Below are 22,138 nucleotides of genomic sequence, written 5' to 3' on the forward strand. Positions count from 1 at the left end.
TACCCCCTTGTTCTCCTGACCTCTTCCAGCTGTTCACCTGGCCTTACCCCCTTGTTCTCCTGACCTCTTCCAGCTGTTCACCTGGCTTACCCCCTTGTTCTCCTGACCTCTTCCAGCTGTTCACCTGGCCCCACCCCCTTGTTCTCCTGACCTCTTCCAGCTGTTCACCTGGCCCCACCCCCTTGTTTTCCTGACCACTTCCTGCTGCTCACCTGGCCTTACCCCCTTGTTCTCCTGACCTCTTCCAGCTGTTCACCTGGCCCCACCACCTTGTTCTCCTGACCTCTTCCAGCTGTTCACCTGGCCCCACCCCCTTGTTCTCCTGACCTCTTCCAGCTGTTCACCTGGCCCCACCACCCCCTTATTCACTTGACCTCTTCCCTCTGCTCACCTGTTTCCACCCCCTGTTTTCACATGCACACCCCCTTGTCAGCCTGACCTCTCGCTCACAGGTAACCCTGTGTTCACTGAACACCCAGGCCGGGCCCCTGTTCCCTCAGGACTCTGCAGGAAGTCTAGCCCAGATATCTGTGCCCACCCCCCCACCCCCACCCCCCGGAGGCATCCTCACAGGCCTTTGCTGGCTGTGTGAGGTGTGGAGACAGCCTGTGAGCAGAAGTTGTACCTTTCTGGCCCCGGCACTCTGGGAACCTCAATGGGGTCTCAGTGAGAGGGCCAGTTCTTGGGTTTGGGGGAGACGGAGGGGGAGCAGGAAGACACACGCCTATATAACGGGGCAGGAAGAGCTGGCCCTGCCCCGGGAAGACAGTCCAGGCTTTGCCTGGGACACCCTTGAGGTCAGTGCTAGTGTCAGACTTCATGCTGGGGTTGGGGTGGACCTGGCCCCACCCCCTTGTTCCCGGGACCACACCCCCTGTTCACCGGACTACCTCACAGGTCCACCCTTCCCAGGAAACCACTCCTGGTCGAACCACCTCTCCCAGGGAAGTCACAGCAAAGAGTCCGAGAGTCCGCTGAGACGAAGCTGTTTTTCCTTCCTTCCTTCCTTCCTTCCTTCCTTCCTTCCTTCCTTCCTTCCTCCCTCCCTCCCTTCCTCCCTCCCTCCCTCCCTCCCTTCCTTCCTTTCTTTCTTTCTTTTTCTTTTTTTTTTTTTTTTACAATCTGGTACAGGTTAAATTATGTTCCATGGCAACTTGCATCACTGGAGTTGTCATGGTTACAGGTGAACCTGGAAATGAGCTGTGGCAGCCTGGGCTCGGAGCTCCATGGCCTGCACGCCTTAAAGACAGATGTCCCCAGTTGTCTTCTCGTCCTGGCTAGAAAGGTAATGAGAATTAATAGCATTGCCCAGCAAGGTGGAGCCTGTGGGCAGGTGTCGGCCAGGGAAGGGGAAGCCACTGGCCCTTCAAATGCACGCCAGCCACCAGAGTAGTGTCCCCGGACATCCCGCACAATCTTCCCACGCCTCCATCTGCCATGCGCGGGGAGCAAAGGAGAGCAGCTCTCCAAATGGAGAAGCCTGAGCCATTCCTTAGATAAAAGGTAGGAAATAATATCTTCCTTCACCTTTTCGCCTGGCCTGGCCTTGCTCCTCATAGTCCACTCTGTTTCCGTGGTTACAAGCTCCTGATCATTGGCTATCCTGACTTGAATAGTCATTTGACATCTCCAGTTTCACCCTCATCACTCCCTCCTCGTCCTCCTTCTCCCTTTTCTATTAGCCCAGCCCAGCTCAGAGATTCTATTCTGTCATCAGCTCACATGACCAGTTCCTACTGGGGTTGTATGGGTCCCTGTGAAGGGATGGGGGATACAGCGGGGTGTGCCTTTAATTCGAAGTCCACATTAGGGGGACCTACCTTGTCTCAGTGCCATACCTCTCAGATCTCTCTGGTTATGCTATTTCCACAAGACAAAGTCATTTGGAAAATGAGCAAATCATTCCCGGGGACTTCGGATATGCCATTTGCCAGCTTTCTGGCCCAAGTCCAGTTCCGTCTAGCTTAGACCTCAAACTTCTGACCCATGAAGTAAGGGGACTGGACTAAAGCATTGCCAAAGCCTCTTCGACCTATAAAATAATCTCACTGTTATCTGAGAGACTGCAATTAGCTCGCATCCCTGGTGTGATTAGACTCACCCAGTGGAGTAACATAGATTAATCCTGAATAGAGTGAACGCAGGCACCCATGGCAACAAGGAAAACCATGGGCTTATTAAAAATAGAGAATTGTCCTTTAAAACTGTCTGCGTCCATCGCAAAGGCACTTAAAGAAAGTGGCTGTGGCCAAAGCAGGTGAGTCAGCAGCCTTATTCCAATCTATTAGTGAGTCTCATGAGAACGGCTGTCATTTCCCGGATACTCTTCTTCCCCAAACACTCACAGCCTGTTGGCAAGTGAGAAGGGCAGGTGACACACAATGTGCACGCACTTTGATGCAGCGGTTCTCAACCTGTGGGTCGCGACCCCTTTGGTGGTCCAACGACCCTTTCACAGGGGTCGCCGAAGACCATCCTGCATATCAGATATTTACATGACGATTCATAACAGTAGCAACATTACAGTGATGAAGTAGCAACGAAAATAACTTTATGGTTGGGTCACCACATGAGGGACTGTATTTAAAGGGCCAGAAGGTTGAGAACCACTGCTTTGATGTAACCACGCAGAGCAGGCAGCTCAGAAGGCAATACATACAGCCAAACGCTCACCATGGAGCTCTCTGGATGGTGAAATTACGGGTGATTTTAAACGGCCTTCTTCTAGCCTTTACTTCTGCCCACGGCGAACATGTTATTACTGCTTCTGTAGAGAAAGCACAAAAGCTTTTTCAAAAGACCTTTTCTTTCCAAACGTGTACCTCCTGAGCAGCAGAAGCCTCGTGGGACGGAGACTGTGCCGCGGTGTCACTGTAGCAGCAGGAGCAGGTGGGTTCCCTGGGGGCCTGTGTCCACGCCATTATTGCCTGCCCAGCCCTCCACCCACAGCGTGTGTCTGCCATGTCCCCAGGGAGAACCAGGGGTCATTTCCGCACGTTTTCAGGCTTCCGTATATGTAGGAACTTTGACGAGGCCAGGGAGCTTTCCCAGCTTTGAATGCGTAAGACATCCCTAAATCCTTTTAAATCAGTGTGTGCGGGAGAGAAAAAGCTTTCCCCTACCCGGCCAGGTCTGATCATTACGTAGACATGAGGCAGATTAACAAGAGGAGTTGCAATAGTCCCCTCTTGTGGACATTCTGAGAACAGCACCCTCGTAGTTCTGGGAGTCGCAAAAGAGAATCCAATTGATAGTCCTAGACTGCGGTGGTCGGCAAACTCATTAGTCAGCAGAGCCAAATATCAACAGCACAACGATTGAAATTTCTTTTGAGAGCCAAATTTTTTAAACATAAACTATATAGGTAGGTACATTGTTATTAACTTAATTAGGGTACTCCTAAGCTGGCCTTTGCTAAAAACGTCCTCAATCTGATTGAGGTACGTTCGCTGAGGGCGACCCCTTCCAACTCTCCCATCCACACTCGTCTTGTACACTGGTTTCAGATAGACGAGTATGAATGGGGGAGTTGGAAGGGGTCGACCTCAGCGAACTTACCTCAAAACAATGTACCTCCCCCGCGCTGCGTATCCCGTCGCCCCACCCACCGACACCCCCCACTTCTAACGCCACTTCTTCAAAATAGACTCGCCCAGGCCGAAAACCGACTTCTGTGCATGGGCCACGAAGTTTTAATTGCACTGTACGTGCGCGCCCGCACGTGGTATTTTGTGGAAGAGCCACACTCAAGGGGCCAAAGAGCCGCATGTGGCTCTCGAGTCGAGGTTTGCCCACCACTGTCCTAGAGGGCTCTCGCCCTTGCAGGGCCGTGTTGAAATACTGCCCTCTTGTGGACATTATGAGAATAGCGCCCTAGTAATGAATTCTGCAAGTCTGAAAATAAAAACCTTGTCCCACAGCTACCTTAAGCTGTCCTCCTGTTTTGTTTTGTTTTTGTTGTTTTTTTTCCTTTTGGTTCTTTGATTGAGGGATTTTTTCCTACCCCGTCTTCTAATCCACTGGTCCGATCTTCAGCTTCCCCTAATCTGCTGTGTATTCCTTCCAGTGTGTTCTTTATTAATGCTATGTCATTCTTTATTTCTGACTGCTCTTTTTTCACAGTTGCTACATCTTTTCTCATGCTATTGAAAACCTTTACCATCATTATTCTGAACTCCATATCAGATAAATTTCTTATCTCCATTTCATTTATCTCTTCTTCTGGAGAATTCTCTTGTTTCATTTGGGGGTTATCTTTTTTGTCTTCCCATTTTGGCTGCCTGTTTGGGTTTGTGACTATGTATTAGGTAGATCTGCTATACCTCTCAATCTCTAGTGCAGGACAGTGTCAAACTGTCCTGATTAGATCAGGCAAGGAAAGCCTCCAGAGAGCCTCTGCCTGCAGACGGATTGGATTCAGTCTAGCTCTCAGGCAATCGTCCACAGGGGTGTCAAGAGGTTTTCCAACCGGGTGGGGCAATTGCTTCTGCCTGGAGGCTAATTGTTATTCTCAGTCTCTCAATGGGCCTCAGAAACTCCATACCTGGAGAAAAGGGCTTTTCCAATAAGTTTGGTCAACTGTCTTCCCCCAGGCAAAAACCGTTTAGATAGCAAAGGTCGGCCTGAGAAAGATGGCCTCCCAGCATGAGGAATGACTCAGCACAGGAAACCAGGGTGTCTGCCTTCTGAGCTCCAACCCCAGAGCCCCCAACCCTGGCTTCTGCTCACACAGCTCCAGTCCACTCTGCCCTTCCTCTGCCAGAGCAAAGGTGAGTGGCTGAGCTAGAAATGTTGTGTGTTGGCCCTTTAAGAGGGTTCCTGCATTTCTAGCCATCTCTCCCTGGCAGACAGCAACCCTGCTGCTTTTCACAGCCAGATGTTATGTGGGCACTTCTCTTAGTTCTGGTGCTCTCTGCTGGGGGGGGCTCAGCTTGGGGATTAAACCCCAGAATTCTCAATGGCAACCCCCCACAGCTGAGATATCTCTCCAGAACTTCAGCTGCTGTCTGTGGGAGCCCGGCCAGCCCTTTCTCGCCTCCGTCCTTCCTACCTGTCTCTATTCGGTCTCCACTTTCCGTCCTTGGTTATCAGGGTTCTCTCCAGCTAGTCGCTCAACGTGGTCTTAATTTGCTTTTCCCTAATGGCCAGTGATGTTGGAAATCTTTTCATGTGTTTGTTTGCTATATATCTATGCTCTTCAGTAAAATATGTATCCATGTGTTTTGCTGATTTTTTAAATTTATTTTAATATATATACTATGGGTGCTTAAGAGAGTGTGTGTTCAATTGTCATTTGATGGATTATTCTGTAAATGTCAATTAGATCCTGTTGCTTTGAGCTTTTCTGTATCCTTGCTGACTTTCTCTCTAGTTGTCCTATCAATGGTTGAGGGGAGGAAGTTGAAGTCTCCAACTATAACTGCAGATGTGTCCATTACTGCTTTTAGTTCTGTCACTATTTGATTGTTTTATTTTGAGTCCTATTGTTAGGTACATTCACATTTAGGATTCTTCTTGGTGTATTGACTTTTTTTTTATAACCACTACAGACAATCCCTTTTTATCTCTGCTAATTTTAATAGGTCTTGATTCTGCTTTGCCTGAAATTAATAAAGCCACTCCAGCCTTTTAATTTATTATAATTATAAAAAAAACATTGGCCAACCCTTGCATTCATCCATGACTGTTAGAATTTTCTTGGCTAGAGGGCTGCATGTTTTTCCCAACTTACTGCCTCAATACCTGAGTATTATCATTTAAGATGATTATAAAGCCAAGATAGGTTTTCCCCAACTCAATAAAGGGCACTGTTTGAGAGATCTGGTTCTCTGCATACTCACCAGCATTTGTTATTGCGGTTATTTTTTTCTCATAGCTCAATGTGGGTGAAGGTAGTCATGTCCAGTGCACATTTAAACGAGTGAAATTAAAATCTATCCTAGCAGAAGGTCAAGGTTCCTAAAATTCATAAATCAAGAGATGGGGCATATGTATATTTCAAGCATTGGAAGTAAATGCCAGGTGCAGCAGCCAGGAGAGTTGGGATTGGTCACCCTTGAGGAGTTGGACAGATCTGGTGGGTTAGGGTGAGGCTGGCAACATTGGAGTGATGCAGAAGAGGAATGGTGCCTTTGTATTTAAGTACCCCGTCATCGTACATTGTGTAAAGCACGTGAACGTATTACTCACTTCGACTTTATAAGTAGCATCTGGTTGCTGGTTTAACTCGCATTTAAATTTATTATCAGGACTCCCATAATTGCCCAAACTTAACACCAGGTAAAACAACCTCTCCGGGAGCGAACTACAACTCCCAGGATCCCGCGGGTTGAAGAGGTGGTGTGTTCTCGGATTCAAACTACAATTCCCAGAATTCCGCGGGGTGGTTCTGTCCGGGCTCGGTCAGTGCTGCTGACGCGCGTCGGGCACCCGCGAGCCCGGCGGCGGGTGGCGGGTGGCGGGCGGCGGGCGCGGCGCTGCTGCGCTCCCTGCCTAGGCCTCGCCGGCTCGGAGCTGGCACCGGATTCAGCCAAAGCTGTCGCCGCAGAAAGCCTCCTGGACGCGAGGGCGGAAGTGGTTCAGCCCCGCGGAGCCCCCGCCGCAGGTGAGCCGCGCGCGCGGGGCTGGCGAGGGCTCCGTGACCCGCCTGGGTTTGGAGTGGAAGGATGCGTCCCGGACCTCCCCCGAGAGTGCACCACGGGGCCGCCGGGTCCTGGGGTGAGGGGAGCCCAGGGAGTTTGCAGAACGGAGGAGGAACGTGTGATGCAGGCTGAAGGGGGCGCGGGAGGCGGGCAGGGTCGGGGGACGTGGACTTGGACCTGCAGCGTCCCAGTGCCGCCGCCCGCCCGCGCGTGCCCGCTGCAGCCGTTCGCTCGGGCGGGACCTGGCGTTGGGTCCCCAGGCCTGGGAGATGATGGCGCGATGGGGCGCGTGTGGCAGGGAGCCAGGTGAGGTGTGCGAAGAGGCCTGGCCTCCCGAGCTCCCTTTGAAGGCCTGCAGCCCGTCCCTGTGCTACCCGGGGTTCAGCAGGGCCCCTGCTGTGTGTCGGTGATAGGAGCCCATCAGCCCGCCTGTCCGCGCCCGGGTAGCCTCCTGGGATGGGAGTGCTTTGCCAGGGGCCCAGGTCCTCAGGCCAGAGCGCTGCACTTGGTGGTGGGCACCCAGGGTCTGTTTATGCCAACCGACTCCCAAGCCTCCTCCTGGGGGAAGCAAGCCGGGCCTGGGGAGGGTTACCCGGTGAGCTTGGCAGGACTGAGTGGCTAAGAACACGGAACAGGCTTCCGGCACCAAATGTTTACTGTTACACGTGCGGGCCGTTCAGATCCTGATTGCGATGAGCTGTGTGCCCGTCAGCAAGTCACTTACCCTCTCTGAGCCTGTCTCTGCCTCTGTCACATGGGAATAAAAGTCCTGCACACTGTGGCCACGTGGGCACCCTGCTGGCCTCGGTGTGGTGGGCTGTCCTGTCCGAGCAGCTGCACCTTTGTCCAGCCGGCCTTCTGGTTGGCAAGCTCCTGCTCTAAGCCAGTGGTTCTCAGCCTTGGCTGCACGTTAGAATCACCTGGGAATCTGTTTAAAATCCTGATCTCTGGGCCTCATCCTCCGGAAATTCTGTTTCTTTGTTATGGGGTGCGGCCACGGGGTGAAGTGATGAATGTGAAAGGGGGAATCTACAAATGACATCATAGCTTTGGAGTCAGACCTGGGCTCAGACGCCAGCCCCACCACTTCATAGCTGTGCGACCGTGGGACGTTCCCTTAACGACTGCGCGTGCTTCCTCAGATGTGAAATGACATTGCTCACGCCTGTTTTAGGTTTGTAGGAAAGAATAAATGAGATGATTCACGTAAAGGACTAAACCTTGTGCCTGTTATACGTGCGAAGCGTGAGAGCCAGTGAATGGGAGCTGTGATAGCGTTGCTGTGGCCAAGGATAATAGTATGAGGACACTGGTCAGGCAGTGTGCTTTGCCTGTGTTGCCTCTTTGAATTCAGGAAACCACCCTGAGAAGTAGGTGTAATTGTGTCTTTTTCAGACCAGGGAATGGCGGCCTGCAGGGGTCAAGAACTGGCCAAGGCACAGTCTGTTCTGCGTGGAGGAACAAGTACTACCTGACACCACTTAGATGATGAATCTCAAACAGTCAGACTCAGAAGCAGAGAATGGGATGGTGGTTGCCAGGGGTTGGAGGAGGGGAAACGGGAAGGCATTAGTCAAAGGCTGTGGAGTCTCAGCTACAAATGACTGCATCCTAGAGGTCTGCTGTGCAGCATGGGGCCGGTAGGTAGCAATGCTTATAGATTATCATGTGCTTAACGTTTTCTAAGAGGATAGATCATAAGTGTTTTATCACAAAAAGTAACCGTAATAAGAGGGCAGGAGGAAGCTTTTGGAGGTGATGGATAGATAGGTTTCTGGCATATCGATTATGCTGATGGCTTCATGGGTGTGCACTTCTCCTCAAACTCCTCCGCCTGTAGATATTAATTATGTACAGCCCTCTGTATATCAGAAGGAAGAAGAGGAAATGGTCTAGGGCCGTGGTCAGCAAATTGTGGCTCACGAGCCACATGCGGCTCTTTGGCCCCTTGAATGTGGCTCTTCCTAAGCCTTAGGAGTACCCTAATTAAGTTAATAACAATGTACCTACCTATATAGTTTAAGTTTAAAAAATTTGGCTCTCAAAGTAAATTTCAATCGTTGTACTGTTGATATTTGGCTCTGTTGACTAATGAGTTTGCCGACCACTCTAGGGTCATGCCGCTGCTAAGCAACAGGCCGGGAGCTCACATCCTGGCATCTCAGCTCCAGAACAGGTGCCCTGAACTCTCCGGCTCCCGGTCTTTGCAGCTGTTGAAGCACAGATGTGCCTGGGCAGCCTTCCGTGTTAGGACCCGGGGTGTTCTCGTACCACTTGGGGAAGAGGCGGGACCCTGCAGCCCTGGCTGCTGGTGTTTCCTGTCCCGGTGGGAGGTGCTGTGAGGCTGGCAGGTGCCGTGTGAGGAAGAGGCAGCTGAAGCAAAGTGCAAGCCGGGGGAGACCTGGAGAGCTTGGTTAAGAGAAGTAATGGTCTTCGTTCAGGGCTGGGAAGGGTCTCGAACTGCATTCTCTGGGCAGCTCCATGCTTGGGGGGGGGACGGGGCGGGGCACTCGTGCGCCGCGGATGTGAGGAGGAGCCCCGGACTCAGCACGCTGCTGTTCTCATCTCGGCTGCCTGTGCCTCTCAAGACCTCTTTTATGTAAAGAGTTGGAGCAAATCATTTCAAAGGGTTGTTTTCGCTCTAAAGAGGGGGGTTTTGTAAATTGGTGGCTTACCCCCCTCAGCACAGCCTAGGGCGGGTGGGGTAATGGACACAGGGGTGTGTACCCAGACTTCCCTCGGGGGAGAGAATGCACCGGAGCCTCCTGCCCCGGGGGTATCTCTGTGCCCGGCCAGGTGGGGTGACTTACACAAAGGCAGCCTCGGGTTGCTAAGTTACCGTTGAGGGCCCGTGGGTCGGCGTTTGCAGAGCTCTCCACAACTCCTCTGCCTTGAGTGATAAAGACTCGTTGCTCTGAGGGCTACCCTGCTTCTCTGTCACTGATTGTACCTCTGAGTCTGATGGTGGATGAACACAGTGCTTGGGAACAAGAGCCCTGGCCCTGGCCCTGGCCCTGGCCCTGGCCCTGCCCAGGTGGCTCAGTTGGTTGGAGCATCGCCCCGTACACCGAAAAGTGGCAGCTTTGATTCCTGGTCAGGGCACACATCCAGGTTGCAGGGTGTGATCCCCTGTTGGGGCGCGTACGGGAGGCAACCGATGGGTGTTTCTCTCTCACATTGATGTTTTTCTCTCTCTCCCTTCCTGTCTCTCTAAAATGAATAAAATCTTCCTCGGGTGAAGATTAAAGAAAAGGAAATGGAGATGATAGTAGTACCTGCAAGGGGAGCCTTTGTGAGGCTTAAATGAAAAGGGACGGGAAAGGGCTGAGGGCTCACGGGCTGGACACCCAGGGATCCGGCAGGGACCCCCCACCTTAACCCGCAGAGGCCTTTACACGTGGTTACCTGCGCTCATGGGCCGCCCCTGGTGAAACCCAGGCCCCTGGCAGCTTCCCCTGCTTCCTTCTGGTGTGGTTCGCGCCTGCCCTGCAGCCTGACTCGCGGGCTCTGCCTGTCTTGTAATGCAGGGCCTACTCCGCTGCACATGGCTTTGGGCCTGGCTGTCACTGCCCTAGGATGGGTGCAGAGCCTACGGCTTAGTGGTTTCAGGACTTGCTCGGTGGGCAGATGTGATAACTGGGCACAGTGATGCCTGCGGTGGACAGATTTGTAGTGGTCATTGCTACAAACGGGGACATGTGAGCACATAACAGAGCTGTTCATCTTATCCCCCAGGGCCACCAAAATGCCTCCGAAACCCTGCTCAAACCCCCCCACCCCCACCCTCCAGGTCACCTCTCTGGCTGGCCACAGCCCCAGCCAGTACAGTTTCCCAGGATGCGCCTGTGTGCTGCTGCACGCACTTCCTACTTCTTTGTGAATGTTTTATGCTTCCTACAATGACGAGTTGTCTTCTGATCCCCTTGATGCTCCAGCCCTCTCAAACCGGACCCAGGGGCCCTTTGGATGTGTGTCCACATTGGGATCTGAGCATTCCCTGTAAGAATTGCTTTTATTTGAATTTGCAGTTTCACCTAGAAAAACGGATGTAGGCATGTTCTGTCACCTGTTGGAGCATCTCAGCAGAGGCTCACAGGAGTCTGTTCCCTGCTTGCAACCCCGTTCATGGCCACACGGGTGCGCAGTCATCCTGCTCGCTGATGCCAGAGAGGACCACAGAGGCCGACCTAATTTGCAAGTGATCACGGTGCCAAGCAAAAGCCAGATGATGGTGGAGCAGGCTGTGTGATCGAAGGTTTCTGCACTGGGGGGCTGGTGAGAGGGATGCAGACGAGCCAGGGCGAGGCTGGGCCCCCCTCTGCCTGCTCCACAGTCTCGCCTGTGCTGAGAACCTCGGAGTCTTGGCTGTCCTCCGCCAAGCCTAATAGCACCTATCTCGCCAGAGCCACACAAACGAGTTCTCTTGGGGCCCCCCTCTTTGAAGGTGTTGCATACCCGGGTATTGGTAAGGAAGTGGAGTCACAGTCACCGGCTGTTAATGTCGGATGACTGTCTCCAGCTTTGCCCTTTATCCTGAAGCTAGGAGGATTCACTCGGGTGAACTCTTAGCTGAGTGTTAACATCGCCTGCCCGATGAAATGTGAAGTTTTACAAGGAGCACTCAGAGGCTGCCGACGTCTTGGCAAAGGGTAAATACTCCGCTCGAAACACCTGGTGCCCTGTAAATGTTTGTCTAACTTGGGGGCACATTTAAGCAATATGGTACCAGTCTCCGTTTTATATGCTGCCTCCAGCAACAAAAGAGGGTTGGGGAGAGAGCATTCTGAGGATGGTTGAGTTATCAGAACTTGTTTGCTCTTTACTAACAGTGTGTGAGACACACCAGTGCAGGTGGAAAGCCTCCGTGATTCAGCACTAGCAATTCAGGCTGTATCTACGGTAAAAAGACTTTTCAATGGCAAAAGAAGGCTGTACTTTTCGATGAGAATTAGGCACAGCCCTTGGAAGTAAAATGATTAGAAAATTATGTAAGACCTCGTGTGGGCACCATCTTGGCCTGGGCCCTGCTGGGTCTTCTGCAGCCTGGGGCTGGCGGGTGCCTCCAAACCCGCTCCTGGAGGGGTGACCAGTGGCCCGCCACTGGTCTGGCTGTCCTGCAGGTGGGGACTCAGGTGAGGCCAGCAGCCCCAGCCCTCGGGCCTACATATCATCTTCATTCAACTTTAATAATTGCCATAAGTTATAAGTGAGCACATTTGACATTTTTTAAAAAATATATTTTTATTGATTTTAGGGAGGAAGGGAGAAGGAGATAGAAACATCAACAATGAGAGAGAATCATCGACCGGCTGCCTCCTGCATGCCCCCTACTGGAGATCAAGCCTGCAATCCAGGCATGTGCCCTGACCAGGAATCAAACCGTGACCTCCTGGATCACAGGTTGACACTCAACCACTGAGCCACACCGGCTGGGCACATTTGACATTTTACTAGTAAGTGGATTTCTGGCTTCCTAGAAAGACCAGCAGAGTAGTGTTATGGACTGAATTGTGTTCCCACAGATTCATATGATGAACCCCAAACCCCCAAAGTGACTGTATTTGGAGATAGGGCCTTTAAGAAGGTCATGAAGGTTAAATGAGGTCATAAGGGTGGGCCCTGAAATGATGGGGCCAGTGTCCTCATGAGAAGAGGGAGAGATACCAGAGCTTTCATCCTCTGAGCACGCAGAGAAGGTGTATGTGAGCACGTAGAGAAGGTGTCCATCTCAAGCCAAGGACAGACACCTCAGGAGAAACCAAACCTGATAGCACCTTGATCTTAGACTTGCAGCCTCTGGAACTGTGGGTCAAGCCACCCAGGCAGGGGCACTTTGCTACGGCCGCCCGAGCAGACTAATGCCAGGCCCTCATGCTCTTGAGCTCTAACCTGAGAGTCCAGCCCCCGGTCACACAGCCCACCCCTGGCTTCACTCTCCCCTTTGGCTCTTGGTTCCAGTAAACACGTGAGTTTGTACCTTCTGCTCTCGGCCTAGACTTCTTGCAGCTTTTACTCCTTATCAGACCCCAAGGCCCCTGTGAATGACCTGAGCCTGTGCCTGGAGCTGCCAGCACACACCCCACCCCCGGTGTGGGGCCTGTACCCCGTGCCAGATGCCCAGCCTCAGATGGTGAGCCCCCCTGTCAGGTGGCATCCCCACCCCAGTTGCCCAGCTCTTACTGTGTCTGCAGGTGTGGCAGCATCATGGACACCTGCCTCCAGTGCCTCTTGGAACAGGTGGGACCCTAGAAGGGGGATCCCCCAAATCCGTGGCAGTCGGTGGTATTTAGCTGCTCCAGGAGCTGAGTGAGCAGTTTGGGGGAATGAATTGGCAGCTTCCTGCTGTCTGCCTGGCAGAGCTTTCTCGGGCATATTTTTAGTCCCTTATTTTTTTTCCCTTTTCCTTTGAAAAATAGTCTTACTCTGTCATGCTTTGTCCTGAAAGGATTCAGGTGTGAAATTTGCACTGGTTTCCAATAAACATGAACGGGGGAGTGAAGGAGTGAGACAGGGACGGGGACAGGGGTGTGCACCAGGCCTGTTACCACTGTGGGCAGCTGCTTAGTCCTGAGAGGACTCTGGGGTCCAAGCTTTGCCACCCGGGAGGATGGTGTCTGCATTTGTTCCCATTGACATTGGTGCAGGCGGCCTGGCTTAGTGGTCAAGTTAGAAACCCAGGCACTTTAACACCGCAGTTTCTAGCATAATGTGCTGCCCATCCCCAGCAAACCTTCCTTTCCACGCTCCCCCTTCAAAGGGTAACAGAACCTGAAGTGCCGGGGAAGGTCAAGGTCGCAGTGGGCCACTCTGTATTCATCCTGCCTCTGTCAACACCATTCCAGCATGGCTTAGGGGTGGGTGGAGGAGGACTTAGCATCTAATTATAAACGGTCCTCTCCTCCCCCCACCCCCACTCCCACCCCAGCACGTCTGCAAGACTAGTTCCTGTCTAGTTGCCTCTTTGCCCCACAAGGCCTCCACCCCCCTGTTGCCTGGTTCCTATAAGCTTTGCCCCAGGGCCTGAGCTCAGTGGATTGGCTACTGCTCACACGGCCCCCAGGCCTAAGAGAAAACCGCCACCGCTCCCACATCCCCACTGGCCAAGCTTGCCTTCGCCACAGGGACACCTGGGAGAGGGCAGGTAGCAGAATGCTCACGAGGGATGTGAGTACCAGGGCTGAGATGCCCATCAGGTTGGAGGTGGGTCTTCCTCTCCACCTCCTCATTTCCTGGGCGTCTCGCTCTCTGACATTCCCTGGGTGAGCTCGTTTTAGCTTTAGTTTCTGCTGGAAGCCGTTCTTGTCTGTGACCAGAACAAAACATGCATCGGCTTATGCGCGCACGTCTGCCTCTCCTCAGGGAGGGCTTTCTTTATGTTATTTTTTCTGAATATCAATTTATGACTCAGCCACTCTCCCGAATTCTGTCATTTGTAGTAATGATTTATTTGATTCTTTGTTGTTTCCTTTTTGGCAAAGCAAGTTATGTGGCCAAGCCCAAAGTCAAGGTATAGATATGTGTACTGCACCCTGGAAGCAATGAGCGTGGGGAGGAGTAAGTATTTTTTTTATTATTTTTTCAGAGAGGACGAGAGAGGGAGAGAGAGAAAATCATTGATTGGCTTCCTCCTGCACACCAGCCACTGAGCCACGCTGGCCGGGCAGGAGTAAGTACTTTTGAATAACAGTCTGACCTACCGTACTGCCATTGTGCCTAATGGTGCACGGATCTCCTGCCGTGGCGGGGACAGTAGTGGGGACACAGAGCCGAGCCCAGTGCCCGGCACACGGCAGGAGCTTGAGGCGACAGCAGACAGACTGTGCCAACAGCTGTTTCTTTTCCTTCTTCCTGCAGGCCATTGCCAGCCGGTGCTCAGGGTGCCCGCAGGGATGGGGTAAACCCGTCAGGCCTGTGGCACTTACCAGGGGCCATCCTCTCACTAGGGCCCCAGGTGGCAGCGAGAGGATGCAGCTCTCGGCCGTGCTCAACGCCCTGCTGGTGTCCGTGCTGGCGGCGGTGCTGTGGAAGCACGTGCGTCTGCGGGAACATGCGGCGGCTTTGGAGGAGGAGCTGGCCCTCGGCCGCCAAGCCCCCGAGGCGGCCTCGGCCCTGAGGATCGACTACCCGAAGGCCCTGCAGAGCCTGATGGAGGGCGGCACGCACATGGTGTGCACAGGGCGCACGCACACCGACCGCATCTGCCGCTTCAAGTGGCTCTGCTACTCCAACGAGGCCGAGGAGTTCATCTTCTTCCACGGCAACACGTCCGTCATGCTGCCCAACCTGGGCTCCCGGCGCTTCCAGCCCGCCCTGCTCGACCTGTCCACCGTGGACGACCACAACACCCAGTACTTCAACTTCCTGGAGCTGCCGGCCGCCGCCCTGCGCTTCCTGCCCAAGCCCGTGTTCGTGCCGGACGTGGCCCTCATCGCCAACCGCTTCAACCCCGACAACCTCATGCACGTCTTCCACGACGACCTGCTGCCCCTCTTCTACACCCTGCGCCAGTTCCCCGGCCTGGCCCGCGACGCCCGCCTCTTCTTCATGGAGGGCTGGGGCGAGGGCGCGCACTTCGACCTCTACAAGCTCCTCAGCCCCAAGCAGCCGCTCCTGCGGGCCCAGCTGAAGACCCTGGGCCGGCTGCTGTGCTTCTCCCAGGCGTTCGTGGGCCTCTCCAAGATCACCACCTGGTACCAGTATGGCTTTGTCCAGCCCCAGGGCCCCAAAGCCAACATCCTGGTCTCGGGCCACGAGATCCGGCAGTTTGCACGGTTCGTGATGGAAAAGCTGAACGTGAGCCACGCGGGGGGCCCGCTCAGGGAGGAGTACATCCTGGTCTTCAGTCGCACCCAGAACAGACTCATCCTGAACGAGGCAGAGCTGCTGCTGGCGCTGGCCCAGGAGTTCCAGATGAAGACGGTGACGGTGTCCCTGGAGGACCACGCCTTTGCAGACGTCGTGGGGCTGGTCAGTAACGCCTCCATGCTGGTCAGCATGCACGGGGCCCAGCTGGTCACGGCCCTCTTCCTGCCCCGGGGGGCCACCGTGGTCGAGCTCTTCCCCTACGCCGTCAATCCTGACCACTACACCCCCTACAAAACGCTGGCCACACTGCCTGGCATGGACCTCCACTATGTCGCCTGGCGGAACATGGTGCCAGAGAACACGGTCACGCACCCTGAGCGGCCCTGGGACGAGGGGGGCATCGCCCACCTGGACCAGGCAGAGCAGGCCCGGATCCGGCAGAGCCAGGAGGTCCCACGGCATCTCTGCTGCCGGAACCCTGAGTGGCTGTTCCGAATCTACCAGGACACCACGGTGGACATCCCATCCCTCATTCAAACCATACGGCGCGTGGTGAAGGGCCGGCCAGGGCCGCGGAAGCAGAAGTGGACAGTCGGCCTCTACCCGGGCAAGGTGCGGGAGGCGCGGTGCCAGGCGTCCGTGCAGGGCGCCTCCGAGGCCCGCCTCACTGTCTCCTGGCAGATCCCATGGAACCTCAAGTACCTGAAGGTGCGGGAGGTGAGGTACGAGGTGTGGCTCCAGGAGCAGGGGGAGAACACCTATGTGCCTTACATCCTGGCCCTGCAGAACCACACCTTCACTGAAAACATCAAGCCCTTCACTACCTACCTGGTGTGGGTCCGCTGCATCTTCAACAAGCTCCTCCTGGGACCCTTTGCAGATGTGCTGGTGTGCAACACGTAGCGAGTGTGCCGAGGCCGGGCCTCGGAGGGTGGCCCCTCCAGCTCAGTGTCCCTGGGCCCGCTAACCCCCGTGGTGGCTTCTGGGAATCCTGTGTTTATTTATTGAGCAGGCCTGCCCTGGGCCTGTGCCCCCGTGTCTTCTGACTGCATCTGGGGCGTGGGGTTCGTAGCACTCTGTGCCCTGTTATGGTGGGACACCCCCTCCCCCACCCTTCTCCCTCCTGAGCATCCATACCCCTGGAGAAGGTCCTTCGGGGAGGAGGAGAAGGACGTAAGGATCCCGAGAACCTCCTTGGCCGAGTGATCATGCTGTTCCTTACCGAGTCCTTCTGGTTGGTGCCCAGGTTTCTGGAAACGGCAAGTAATCACGGTGGTTTGGGCAAGTGGCTCATCAGCTTCCATCACCGTAAAATTCACCTGCAGCCCAATAAAAGTGTGTTTGGGACAGTCATTAAATGATTATAAACATCTTGGCCAAGCCTCTTTATTAGACAGTAGGAAGTGGGGCTGGGAGATGCCCTCCTTTTTTTTTTTAATCCTCACCCAAGGATATGCTTTCATTGAGGAAGAGAGAGAGACATCAATGTGAAAGAAACATGTATCAGCTGCCTCCTCTTTGTGCCCCAACTGGGGGTTGAACCCACGACCTAGCTATGTGCCCTAATCGGGAAGAACCCACAACCTTTTGGTGAATGGGATGATGCTCCAACCAACTGAGCCACCTGGCCAGGGCAGTTCTGATCCTTATTGTTCCAGCAAAACGGTTTAATCAACAGAGGAGATTTGGACCCTTACACTGTGGGAGGCACCTGACTGCCTCCTGGCCTCACTGGCTGGCCAGCAGTCTGCTGCAGTGCGTGCTCAGAGATGCACTGTCATCTCTGGTGGAACTGGAGCTCGGGCGTTCTCCTCTGAAGAGAGATGCCCTTTTTAATATCCTATATAATAAAAGGCTAATATGCAAACCGACCAAAACGGCGGAACGACTGGTCGCTATGATGCACACTGACCACCAGGGGGCAGACGCTCAATGCAGAAGCTGCCTCCTGGTGGTCAGTGCACTCCCATAGGGGCAGGTCTGCTCAGCTAGAAGCTGGGCTCACAGCTGGCGAGTGCAGCGACAGTGGTGCCTCCGTGACAGTGCTAAGGATGTCCGACTGCCAGCTTAGGCCCACTAAGCTGGCAGACATCCCCTGAGGGCTTCCAGACTGCGAGAGGGCATAAACCAGGCTGAGGGACCCCCCCCCTCCCCAGTGCATGAATTTCATGCACTGGGCCTCTAGTATATATATATATATATATATATATATATATATATATATATATATATACATATATATATATATATATATTATTGATTTCAGAGGAAAGGAGAGGGAGAGAGATAAAAACATCAATGATGAGAGAGAATCCTTGATCGGTTGCCTCCTCTGCATAATGGAATAAAGCCTGCAACCCGGGCATGTGCCCTGACTGGGAATCGAACCACGACCTGGTTCATAGGTTGACACCCACCACTGAGCCACCCCGGCTTGGCTGGGAGATGCCCTTTAATCCAAGGGGATGTGGCAGAGGGAAGCATCGAGGCCTGGGAAGTGAGGCCACTGACTGCTGGATAAAGGCCACATTTCCGTCTCGGTGGGATAAAGCTAGGAGTGGGAGGGGGAGGGCTGTGGTGAGGAAGAGCAGTGTTCACCGGGGTCTTAGGTTCCACTGGACACTCAGACTCAGGACCACGAGAGGCCACACCTGGCACAGGGTCCACTCCGAAGGATGTAGGACAGGACAAGGCAGGGTGGCTGGGCAGCGCCAGGCTCTGCTCTTCCACAGGAGGCGCCCTCACCCCAGTCCAGGGGCCATTCCCTTGCCCTCATCCCCCAGTGACTGCTCAAGGGTGAGATGAGACCCACACTGGTAGTTGTGGGGGGCACTTTGGCTTAGAAACCCCACAGAAGCCCTTATCTTTTAAAAAGCCACAGCCACAGTTTCCAGGGCCGCTCAAAGGACTTGTGCAGTTATAAGAGTTGTCGCCCTCAGGGAAGCTGTGCTGTGGTGTCCTGCCAGGTGCTGTAGTTCATTCACAGCCCCTCCATCCAGATGTGGTTTGTTTAGCAGAGGTCAATTCTACCATCAGCAGTTTTGCAGAATAAAACACCTGACATTCCGCCTTTATCTGGCTTCCATGGAAACAGCTAGGAAGTTAACCCCAGATCAAATTTGTCCCTAGAGAAGGAGAAAGAGTTTTAGCTTTTCTTCAAAGGGCGACTCTGATACAGGTCTGACTGCTGCGAAGGAGAGAGGGAAAGAGAGGTCAAAAGCCTTAGGGTCTCAGGCTATAGCTCATTCTGAGAGATTTGCACCAGGACAATCAGGAGTTTTTGGAGCTGGAGTTGTCTGTCAGACGAGTCTCCTGGTCACTGGCTGAGCCACTGTGGGAAGAGTGGTCTCAGTGCCAGTTCGGCAACTGGATTGATGGGAGGAGATCTGAGAGGCACATTTTCGTGGTCAGCATGTGCCTCCATGATATTCCTTCTACCCAGAGTATCTTTCTCCCTAACTGTACCCTCCACCTGCCACCATCTGACTGCCACATGGATCCACATGAAAAAATTCAGTTCAATCAGAAGTCTCAGACACTACTGCGGGGGGCGGGGCGGGGGTGGGGGGTAAAAATGGTGCAACCACATGGCAAACCATTTGGCAGTTCCTACTAAAGATGAACACATATCTCAGCTACCGCATATCTCAGCAATCCCACTGCTAGATGTACTAGTATACCCATAAATGAATGCCAGCCTCAGCAAGAAGACATGTATCAAATATTCCCAGCTCTGACCAGACAAAAACTAAACAACCCAGTGGCCATCAAGATATAAAGAGAGAGGGACCAAATACATAAAATCAGAAATGAAAGAGGCGATATAACAACAGACACCACAGAAAATACAAAGGATTGTAAGCAAATGCTATAAACAACTACATGCCATCAAATTGGGCAACCTGGGTGCAATGGACAAATTCCTACAAACATACAATCTTCCAAAATTCAATCAGGAAGAATCAGAGAACCTGAGTAGGCCAATAACAACTGATGAAATTGAAGCAGCAATCAAAAATCTTCCAGCAAACAAAAGTCCTGGGCTGGATGGTTTTACAGGTGAATCTTACCAAACATTCAAAGGAGAACTAACATCCATCTTCCTCAAACTATTCCAAAAAATTCAAGAGGAAGGAACACTTCCAAGTTCTTTTTATAAAGCCGGCATTATCCTAATTCCAAAACCAGATAAAGACACTACAAAGAAAGAAAATTATAGGCCAATATTCCTGATGGACACAGATGCTAAAATCCTCAACAAAATATTAGCAAGTTGGATCCAGCAATATATTAAAAAGATCATATACCATCATCAAGTGAGATTTATACTGGGGATGCAAGGCTGGTACAATATTCACAAATCAATAAATGTGATACATCATATAAACAAATTGAAAGATAAAAACCACGTGATCATATCAATAGATGCAGAAAAAGCATGAGAGAAAATCCAGCACTTTTTTTTTTTTAATTAAAAAACTCTCAGTAAAGTGGGAATAGAGGGATCATACCTCAACATAATAAAAGCCATATATGGCAAACCTACAACAAACATAATACTCAATGGACAAAAACTTAAAGCGTTTCCCTTAAGAACAGGAACAAGACAAAGATGTCTGCTTTCACCCCTCTTATTCAACACTAGGGGCCCAGTGCATGAAATTTGTGCATGGGTAAGGTCCCTAGGCCTGGCTGGCAATCAGGGCCGATCTACAGGGTAACCAGCAGGGCGATTGGTGGGCCCTCCTCTGGCACCCGCCTTGGCTGGCCTGGGGCCTGCGTGCTGGAGGCAGCTCCTGCGTTGAGCGTCTGCCCCCTGGTGGTCTGTGCATGTCATAGCAACCGGTCATTCCACCATTCTGTCGATTTGCACATTAGGCTTTTATTATATAGGATTGTACTGGAAGTCCTAACCATAGCAATCAGACAAAAAGAAGAGATAAAAGGAATCCAAAATGGAAGGATAAAGTAAAACTGTCATTATTTGCAGATGACATGATATTGTACATAGAAAACCCTAGACTCCACCAGGAAACTACTAGATGCAATAAATGAATTTGGCAAGGTAGCAGGATACAAAATCAACATCCACAAATTGATGGCATTTTTATACAGCAATAAGAAACTCTCAAAAAGATAAACTAAAAAAGCAATCCCATTTACCATTACAACAATGAAAAAAAATAAGATACCTAGTAATAAACTTAACCAAGGAGGTAAAAGACCCGTACTTGGAAAACTATAGGACATTGAAAAAAGAAATAGAGGAAGATACAAACAAATGGAAGCATATACCATATTCATGGATTGAAGAATTAACATCATTAAAATGTCTATACTACCCAAAGCAATCTACAGATTCAACACAATCCCTATTAAAATATCAATGGCATACTTCACAGAGCTAGAACAAATACTTTAAAAATGTATATGGAACTATAAAAGACCATGAATAGTTGCAGCAATCTTGAGAAAGAAGAATAAAGTAGGAGTATTGTGATAACCGGATATCAAACTATACTACAAAGCCATTATAACCAAAACAGCCTGGTAGTGACACAAGAACCAGCATATAGACCAATGGATCAGAACAGAGACCGCAGAAACTGACCCACACCATTACCGTCAATTATTTGACAAAGGAAGCAAGAACATACAATGTAAAGACAGTCTCTTCAACAAATGGTACTGGGAAAACTGGACAGACACATGCAAAAAGATGAAACTAGATCACCAACTTACACCCCACACAAGAATAAACATGGATAAAAGACTTAAATGTAAAGCATGAGACCATAAACATCTCAGAGGAGAACATAGTAAAATTTCACGTAGCAATCTGTTCACAAATACATCTCCTAGGGAAAAGGAAACTAAGGACAAAATAAACAAATGGGGTTACATCAAAATGAAAAAGGAACCCACTGTTTGGGAAAACATATTTGCCAATGATACATCTGATAAAAGGTTAATATCCAAAATACATAAAGTACTCATACAACCCAACAAAAGGAAGACAAACAATACAATTAAAAAATGGGCAGAAGACCTGAATAGACATTGCTCCAAAGAGGACATAAAATGGCCAAGAGACATATGAAAAAATGCTCAAAGTCACTAATCACCAGAGAAATGCAAATTAAAACCACAATGAAATATCACCTCATAACTGTCAGAATGGCTGTCATCAAAAAATCAACAAACAAGTGCTGACAAGGATGTGTAAAAAAGGGAACACTAGTTCACTGCTGGTGGGAATGCAGACTGGTGCAGCCACTATGGAAAACAGTATGGAGTTTCCTCAAAAAATTAAAAATGGAACTTCTGTTTGACCCAGTATTCCCAGATATACTTCTGGGAATATAGCCTAAAAACTCCAAAACACAAATCAGAAAGAATATATGCACCCCTATGTTCATAGCAGCGTTATTTACAGTAGCTAAGGAAATAGCCCAAGTGCCCATCAGTAGATGAGTGGATAAAAAAGCTGTGGGACATTTACACTATAGGATACTATGCAGTTGTAAAAAACAGCCAGCATGGAGGGACCTGGAAAATATTATGCTAAGTGAAATAAGCCAAACCGAGAAAGACAAATATCACATGATCTCACTTATTTGTGGAATCTATTGAACCAAATGAATTGACCAACAAAATAAAACCCAAATCGTGGAGGCATGGAACAGACTGGC

General features: G+C 51.4%; 1 protein-coding gene across 1 annotated transcript; it reads left to right on the plus strand.

The window, feature by feature from the left end:
• The first annotated feature begins 6,462 nt into the window (after positions 1 to 6,462).
• Positions 6,463 to 16,818, plus strand: POMGNT2 (protein O-linked mannose N-acetylglucosaminyltransferase 2 (beta 1,4-)). The gene is made up of 2 exons (XM_070391039.1): positions 6,463 to 6,604; positions 14,496 to 16,818. The coding sequence occupies exon 2, from the start codon at positions 14,607 to 14,609 to the stop codon at positions 16,347 to 16,349; it is 1,743 nt and encodes a 580-aa protein (XP_070247140.1). The 5' UTR covers positions 6,463 to 6,604; positions 14,496 to 14,606; the 3' UTR covers positions 16,350 to 16,818.
• Positions 16,819 to 22,138: the final 5,320 nt, after the last annotated feature.

Source organism: Myotis yumanensis, unplaced genomic scaffold (genome assembly GCF_028538775.1).
Source record: "Myotis yumanensis isolate MYYU_CA2020_CCGP unplaced genomic scaffold, mMyoYum1.0.hap1 SCAF_14, whole genome shotgun sequence".
Classification (NCBI taxonomy): Eukaryota; Metazoa; Chordata; class Mammalia; order Chiroptera; family Vespertilionidae; genus Myotis; species Myotis yumanensis.

Excerpts from the sequence above, each read along its gene's own strand:
- POMGNT2 (XM_070391039.1), top strand. The coding sequence starts at position 14,607 with ATGCAGCTCTCGGCCGTGCTCAACGCCCTGCTGGTGTCCGTGCTGGCG.